The following is an 8,882-nucleotide window of genomic DNA, read 5'->3' as shown; positions in this document are numbered from 1 at the left end:
TTTATGTTCCTCACAGGAATTAGAGTGTGTTGGTTAATTTTTCTTTGTGAAATGGTACTATTTTTATAAACTTTATTTATTTATTTAGAGACGGAGTCTTGCTCTGTCGCCCAGGCTGGAGTGTAGTGGAGCCATCTCGGCTCACTGCAACCTCCGCCTCCCGGGTTCAAGCAATTCTCCTGCCTCAGCCTCCCAGGTAGCTGGGACTGCAGGCACTGCCACCATGCCCAGCTAATTTTTTGTATTTTTAGCAGAGACAGGGTTTCACCATATTAGCCAGGATGGTCTCGATCTCCTGACCTCATGATCCGCCCGCCTCAGCCTCCTAAAGTGCTGGGATTACAGGTGCGAGCCACTGCACATGGCCATAAACTTTATTTTTAATGTATAACTTGAAAAATAAATTTCAAACTGTGTAAATTATTAGTCCTGTAGTAACAATATTTTATTTGTTTTATTACATCAGTAATTTGCTAAAATTAGTCATAATCTAAGAGATGATCAGGCTTGCAAGACACTTGAAAAATGTCAAGACCCTATAAAACTGATTGGTGGTCAGAATTGTCAAAAACATCTTATTCTCTTCCCTTCACTAAATGTCAGTATTCTTGGCTCCTTTTCTAAAACTCTAATAATTGCATTTTTGTGTAACATTTTTTATGAAGGCCAAACATGGTGATCCATGTGTGTGATGAAGCAAAAAACTTGAAAGAAGATTTTACTTGCCCGCGAGATCTTTTGATATCAGAAATGAAGTACTTTGCTGAATATTTATCTATGGATGCCCAGCGCTGGGAAGAGGTGGACATTTCAGTTCATTGTGACGTTCACATTTTCAACTGGTTGATAAAATATGTTAAAAGGAACACTGAGGAGAATAAAGATTGTGAGATGCCCACTTTAGGTAAAAAACAATCTGTTGCTTATTTTGTAGTGAAATTTGTGTGTCACCCGGTAGTTTCTTCAAGCCAAAAGTGAAATATGGAAAATCGTTTGGACACCAGTGTTTATGCTCATATTACTAACAGCCTTTTAGGAAACTGATAATCTCATCTTTAGAAAATTATAGTAAATTTATGGCAAACAAACAGATCTCTAGATCAGCAGTTCACAATGTATGGTATATGGACCAGTGGGATACTAGGGACCCTTTTAGGGTGTCTACAAGGTCAAAACGTTTGCATAATAATACCAAGATGTCACTTGACTTTCTCACTGTGTTGCTCAGATGGTACCAAAGCAATAGTGGGTAAAACTGTTGAAGCTTTAGACAAGATCAAGGCAGGGGCACCAAACTGTACTAGTAGTAAGTACATAGTTGCATAGTTAATAAGAAAAAATCTAGTTTCACTTAAGAATGTCCTTGGTGAAGCAGTAAAATTACTAATTTTATTAAATCTTGACCATTGAGTATACATCTCTTTACTGTGATGAAATGGAAAGTCCACGTCTGCTACACACCAACAACATATGATTCTCCTGAGGAAAAGTACTTGTGTGATTGTTTTCAGTCCTGAAGTAGATTAGCTGCTCTTTTAAAAATTGAAAACCATTTTTACTTGAGAGAACAACTGACAGAGAAATAATGGTAATTCAGACTTAGGTATTTGGCAGACATTTTCTTGAAAATGAGCTCTTCACTTAAAGCTGAAAGCATTTGTCACCTGCTGTCAGTGACAAAATTCAGGGTTTCGAGTGAGAATTACAGTTTTGGAAAACTTACCTGCTTCCATGTGCTTGACAGAAGGCTTCTCAATACTTGACTTTTCTGATGAGATTGGTGATCATATTAATGACTGTGATTTTTAAATGTATTGTGCAATGAAGTATTTCAACATTTGGAATATCTGTATAATTCACTGAGCCAACATTTTCCAAATGACCAATGCATTTTATTTTCAAAAAGTCACACATGGGTGAAAGATTCATGCAAAGTGCAAGATAAATTAGATAATTTTGTTGTTAACAGTCAGAAAAGTTCACTGACACAATTCAGATACCATTGCAATTAACCTTTAAGAAACTACTATTTGTCAAGTTTGGTGTAACATCAAAGAAGGCTAGCCACAAATTGAATGCAGAAACAGATATGAGAATCCAGTTGTCTTCTATTAAGTCAGACATTAAAGAGATTTACAAAAAATGTCAAACAGTGCTACTCTTCACTCTATTTTTTGTTCTTGTTGAGAAAGAGTCCGCTCTGTCACCCAGGCTGGAGTGCAACAGCGTGATCTCAGCTCACTGCAACCTCTGCCTCCTGGGTTCAGGTGATTCTCCTGCCTCAGCCTCCCGAGTAGCTGGGATTATAGGCGCATGCCACCACGCCTGGCTAATTTTTGTATTTTTAGTAGAGACAGGGTTTTGCCTTATCAGGCTGGTCTCAAACTCCTGACCTCAGTTGATCCGCCCGCCTCAGCTGCCCAAAGTGCTGAGATAACAGGCGTGAGCCACGGCGCCTGGCCTAATATTTTTCATTTTAGAAAAGGTAGTTATTTTAGGCAGGCATGGTGGCTCACACCTGTAGTCCCAGCACTTTGGGAGGCTGAGGTGGGTGGATCACTTGAGGCCAGGAGTTCGAGACCAGCCTGGCCAACATGGCAAAACCCCGTCTCTACTAAAGATACAAAAATTAGCTTGTCGCGGTGGTGCCCACCTGTAATCCCAGCTACTTGGGAGGGTTAGGCATGAGAATTGCTTGAGCCCATGAGGTAGAGGCTGCAGTGAGCCAAAATTGCACCACCGCATTCCACCCTGGGCGACAGAGTGAGACCCTTCCTAAAAAAAAACAAAACGTAGTTATTTTAATAAAAATATGTTAACATGTGATAGGTTTTTTGTTCTTTGTAAATGAATTCATATTTTTTTATTTTCTCTATTTTAATTTCTAATGTGATAAATACTGGCAGATACAACCCACATAAAGAAAAACCCTTTGGGATTCTCAGTTTTTAAGTTTGTAAAGGGGTTCTCAGATCAAAAGTTCAAGAACCAGTGTTCTAAATGATAGCATACTACTAGTATTACTAGTAGAATTACTGTAATGAGAATAATTACTGAGTAATATTTCAATGGGCATACACTTGTATGATCACACTTGTGGTTTAATAGTCTTTCTGTGCACTAGAATTGCTATTTACAGTAGTATTAAAATAGAACTCTTATTGGAAAATATATCTATGCCGACAGTGTAAAAGTTTTTGAAAAAAGTTAGTAATTTATTGTATTATTTAGTGACCACATTAATAGGAGAGATTTCTAGTGGTCCTTAAATAAAAATTACAAGATTGCTAAATCAAAAATTTCAGCCAGAATCCAGAGATTCCAGACTAACCAGCTATAATATGTATGTGTTAAATAAAAGTCAAAACATGTAGAGTGTAGTAAAGGTAAAAGAAATGCAGCAAGCCTGGCCAGCATAGTGAAACCCTGTCCCTACTAAAAATCCAAAAAATATTAACCTGGTATGGTGGTGTGTGCCTGTAGTCCAGGCTACTCGGGGAGGCTGAAGCAGGAGAATCTCTTGAACCCAGGAGGCAGAGGTTGCAGTGAGCAGAGATTGTGCCACTGCACTCCAGCCTGGCGACAGAGCGAGACTCTGTCTCAATTTAAAAAACAAACTAACAAACAAAAACAAAAAACAAAAAAAAAAAACGGTCTCTGTGGCTCACGCCTGTAATCCTAGCACATTGGGAGGCCGAGGTGGGCGGATCACCTGAGGTCAGGAGGCGAGACTAGCCTGGCTAACATGGTGAAACCCCGTCTATACTAAAAGTACAGAAATTAACCGGGCGTGGTTGAGGGCGCCAGTAGTCCCAGCTACTCGGGAGGCTGAGGCAGGAGAATCGCTTGAAACCGGAAGGCGGAGGTTGCAGTGAGCCGAGATCGCGCCACTACACTCCAGTCTGGGCGAAGGAGCGAGACTGTCTCAAAAAAGAAAAAAAGAAATGCAGCAAAGCTAGTCATTCTGTTATCTTTACCTTAAATCAGTGGCTATAAATGTAAATATTTACAAAAAAAAAAAAGTCTTCTAACCAGGAAAACTACCAAAATGCTTAATTACATTTCTAATAATCCAGCCACTGGTTCCTAACTGGGAGCTTTTTCACCAGCTGCTTCCTCCCTTCACCATTTGTGTTTAAGAGACTTGACTGGGCGCGGTGGCTCACGCCTGTCATCCCAGCACTTTGGGAGGCCAAGGCGGGCGGATCACGAGGTCAAGAGATGGAGACCATCCTGGCCAACATGACGAAACTCTGTCTCTACTAAAAATACAAAAATTAGCTGGGTGTGATGGTGAACAAGTGTAGTCCCAGCTACGTGGGAGGCTGAGGCAGGAGACTCTCTTAAACCCAGGAACAGAGGTTGCAGTGAGCAGAGATTGCACCACTGCACTCTGGCCTGGCAACAGAGTGAGACTCCCTCTCAAAAAAAAAAAAAAAAAAAAAAGCCTTGAATCTAGAATTGTTATTTAAAGAGACAGATTGGGATTACTTATTTTAACTATTGTCTGCTTAGTCGTTTATTTAGAATTGTCTTAGTACTGTAATGATGCAAAACACAGTTTTCTTTCCTTAAACATACCTCATGGGAGAGGACAGGTTTGCTAAACTACAGCATCAGGCAGCATCTCCTTTTCTGTATGCCTGAAAGCTCACTCATTATGCCTTTAGGAAGTAAGTTTAGTACTCTGCAGTAGTAAATTTTTTATCTTTCAGAATCTTTTAAAATTAAATATTTGTTCATAACAAGCATTGAACTCTTTTTAAAGAGTTTAATAACAAATGCTCTCATTAATCATTTAAAAAGTTTTCTATTACTTGTGTATGCAATTAATTATAGTCTCAATTATCTTTTCCCTGATTTAGTCAAGGAGAAGATTGCATATGTCATATCTTTAACTGGAGTCTTTTACTTTATATGAATCCAACACCAGAATAAATTTATTGTGCATTTTCTCCATAACCTAAGTTTTAACATTGAATTTTCTTTATTTTGTGTATCTAACCCATAAGCTATAATAAGGTTATATTAAATTATTCTTGTTACAGTAATGTCCTCTTTTAAGGTGAGAAGGAGCCTGTTCAGAGGAGATTGGGGTACTCATCAAAAGGATAATCTAATTTCTTTCTTTTTTTTTTTAGAGCCAGGAAATGTCATTTCAATTCTTATTTCTTCAGAGTTTTTAAAAATGGATTCACTGGTAAGTATTGACTTAAAAAATCAAAGTGCTTCTGTTCACTTATGCTTTCTTTTCCTTCAAGTATCTCAAAAATTCTGAGACACTTTATTAAAATTATTGTTAATTAAAAAAAATTAAAAAATTGTTAGTTCAAGAGTATAATTTCTTTTTTTTTGAGACAGAGTCTCTCTCTGTCGCCCAGGCTGGAATGCAGTGGGATGATCTCAGCTCACTGCAACCTCTGCTTCCCTGGCTCAAGTGATCCTCCTACCTCAGCCTCCCTAGTAGCTTGGACTACAGGCGCATGCCACTACACCCGGCTAATTTTTCTATTTTTTATAGAGACGGGGTTTTGCTATGTTGCCCAGGCTGGTCTCGAACTGCTAATCTCAAGCAATCCACCTGCCTTGGCCTCCCAAAATGCTGTAATTATAGGTGTGAGCCACCACACACAGCCAGAACGCTCCTTTTCTATATTAGCAGATGTGAAGTTTATTTATTTGACTCTTCGGGGTTTGTACTAGTCCCTGTATTCTTTTATTTTTTAAATTAAATAGAGATGGGGTGAGGTGGTCTTGTTATGTTACTCAGGCTGGTCTCAAACTCCTGGGCTCAAGTGATCCTCCTGCCTCAGCCACCTGAAGTGCTGGGATATAGATGTGAGCCACCATGCCTGGCCAATTACCTGTATTCTTTCTACTCCTTAGCTCTTCCCCATTTAGCCCAGCTGGTATCAGTTGCTTCAGGGAAGGGTTACGGAAAAAAAGCAGAGACTAAATGAGTTTTTGAGTTTTGAAATTTTTGAAACCTTTGAATTTTGAAATCTAAGCCCTAAAGGATAATTTTTATGCTGTAAGCATAAATATTTGGAAGAATACATGATTATCCTCTCTTTACTTTTAAAGTAAATAAACATACCTCAGGTTGGAGAGAGAGAGGATGTAAGGAAGAGAGCAAACCCACCATAAGTGAAAATTCTGAATTGACTGAAATTTTGTTTCTGACACCCAGGGAAAAGGAGGCTTAAAGTTCTAACTAAGTTTAATTATAAGAAGTTACAGACCCGGCACAGTGGCTCACGCCTGTAATCCTAGCACTTGGGAGGCCAAGGCAGGTGGATCACGAGGTCAGGAGTTCAAGACCAGCCTAGCCAACATGGTGAAACCCTGTCTCTACTAAAAATACAAAAATTAGCCAGGCGTGGTGGCGGGCACCTGTGAGCCTAGGAATGCTGAGGCAGGAGAATTGCTTGAACCCAGGAGGTGGAGGTTGCAGTGAGCTGAGATTGTGCCACAGCACTCCAGCCTGGGTGACAGAAGACTCCATCTCAGGAAGAAAAAAAAAAAAAAAAAGTAGTTACATATTCTGTACACTTGAGTTTTTAGACTAAAATTTATACCTGCCACAATTTTAAAAGATTCATTATTATTATTTGAAATATTCTAAAGAAGGTTGAAAATAATTTTTTAGGTATGTATATATGCTGTTACAAATTTGACCTGCTGGATTGCCTTTGGAACAGTATAGATTAAGTCAAATAGGCAAATCCCAGTTAGTACCTAGCAATATATGGGTTAGACTTTTGATGAATTTTATCTTTGAAAGGTATTGCTATGACATTGTCCTACATGCTACTATTTTCAACATTTATTTTCTGTGATTTTTTAGGTTGAACAGTGTATTCAGTATTGCCACAAAAATATGAATGCCATAGTAGCTACCCCATGCAACATGAACTGTATTAATGCAAATCTTCTCACACGTATAGCTGATCTGTTCACACACAATGAAGTTGATGATTTAAAGGACAAAAAAGATAAATTTAGAAGGTAATTTCAAAAATTTAATTTTAAACCTAATATTCCTGTTAAAAGAAATATATTTGTTTCATGTAGTGAAATATTCTTTTTTTTTTTTTTTTTTGAGAAAAGTTTTCACTGTATTGTTCAGGCTGGAGTTCAGTGATGCAATCTTGGCTCACTGTAGCCTCAACCTCCTGAGCTCAAGTGATTCTCCTACCTCAGCCTCCGAAGTAGCTGGGACTACAGGCGTGTACCACCATGCCCAGCTAACTTAGAAAAAAATTAACTTTTTGTAGAGACAGGGTCTCACTTTGTTTCCCAGGCAACAAAGTTGCCCAGTTTTTGAAATTAATTTTTACTCTCTCTTTTCATTTATAGTTAGCTTATTATTATTATTTTGAGATGGTCTCTCTCTGTTGCCCAGGCTGGAGTGCAGTAGCAAGATCTTAGCCACAACTTTCACCTTCAGGCTCAAGTGATCCTTCCACCTCAGTCCAAGTAGGTGGAACCACAGGCACACGCCACCATGCAGAGCTAATTTTTGTATTTTTTGTAGAGATGGGGGTTTGCCACGTTGCCCATCCTGGTCTTGAATTCCTGGGCTCAAACGATCCAACCGCCTTGGCCTCCCAAAGTGCTGGGATTACAGGTGTGAGCCACCATGCCTGGCCAAAATACTCTATTTTTAGAATATATTTAGAAATATATTTCTATTTTATTTTAAATGAAGTAAGTAAAGTGAAGTAAAATTTATCCAGAGCCAATGGCTCAAGATAAAAATTAGTAATTAGTTACTTTGTATAATGGACATATGAATATATAGTGATAGTGAATTATGTTAATTATGAAGATACTACTGAAGAGGCTGAGGTGGGATAATTACTTGAGGCAGGTGTTCAAAGCTGTAGGGCACTGCTGTTATCCCTGTGAATAGCCACTGCATTCCAGCCTGGGCAATATAGTGAGACCCTTTTCTAAAAAACTAAAAATTATTAAAACATACCTTAGATAAAGGGAAAAGTGGTATGAAATGAGGTCAGCAGTGGTTATATCATTTAGGGGCTCTTTAGGTCATAGCCAGGAGGATATACTTTAGGTGTGAATGGAAGCAGGGGAGTGACGTGATCTGATTTGTTTTTAAGAGACCATTTTGGTTGCTATGTGGAGAATAGATGTTAGGGATTTAAGAAGCAAGGAGACCTGTTCAGAGGCTGGTGTAGTAGTCTGTTGAGAAATGAAAGGGTTTGCACTAGGGTAGAAACAGCAGAGCTGGAAAGAAGTAGATGGACTCAGTTGTTAGATTTATGAATGTAATGATGTGGGAAGAGAGAGGATTCCAGGATAATTATTAGGTTTTCAGTTTGAGTAACTAAGTGGATGGTAGTGCTATTAATGGAGAAAGGAAACACTGGGAGGGGAAGGAATGGGGTAAGGGAAATCAAGGATAGATTTAGGTCTTTTTGAGATTATTTAACATACTTCTTGGACATTCAAGTAGCATGACAAGTAGATACTTGGGTATATTAGTCTGGAGTTTAGGTCAAAGGTCAGGACTTAAAATAGAAAGTTAAGAGTAGATGAGATTTGAAACCATGGAACTGGATGAGACCATACTTTTTTTGTATGTCCTGTTCAATAAATCTTTGCCTCCCTAAAAGTGGTGAAGACATTGTCCTATGTTTTTCTGTTATTCATCTTGAATTAATTTTTTTATATGGTATGAGGTAGGGGTCAAGGTTCATTTTCTTTTTTTCTCGAATAGATATCTAGTTGACACAATACCATATGTTAAAAAGACCATCCTTTCCCCCACTGAATTGCAGTGGTACGTTTACTATATGTTTCTGAATTGTCCTTTTTGTTCTGTTGATTTCTTTGTCTATCCTTGTATCAGTAGCACA

General features: G+C 38.5%; 1 protein-coding gene across 1 annotated transcript in view; it reads left to right on the top strand.

Moving 5' to 3' along the window:
* Nucleotides 1-8,882, top strand: part of KIAA1841 (KIAA1841 ortholog) — an 83,783-nt gene that overhangs the window by 15,958 nt on the left and 58,943 nt on the right. The window contains exons 6-8 of the mRNA XM_011987328.1: nt 666-904; nt 5,142-5,200; nt 6,848-7,008. Of these exons, the coding sequence (XP_011842718.1) occupies nt 666-904; nt 5,142-5,200; nt 6,848-7,008 (459 nt within the window). The remainder of the gene's footprint in view (nt 1-665; nt 905-5,141; nt 5,201-6,847; nt 7,009-8,882) is intronic.

This window comes from Mandrillus leucophaeus, unplaced genomic scaffold (genome assembly GCF_000951045.1).
Source record: "Mandrillus leucophaeus isolate KB7577 unplaced genomic scaffold, Mleu.le_1.0 Scaffold307, whole genome shotgun sequence".
NCBI lineage: Eukaryota > Metazoa > Chordata > Mammalia > Primates > Cercopithecidae > Mandrillus > Mandrillus leucophaeus.
This window is presented reverse-complemented; position numbering and strand designations above follow the sequence as displayed.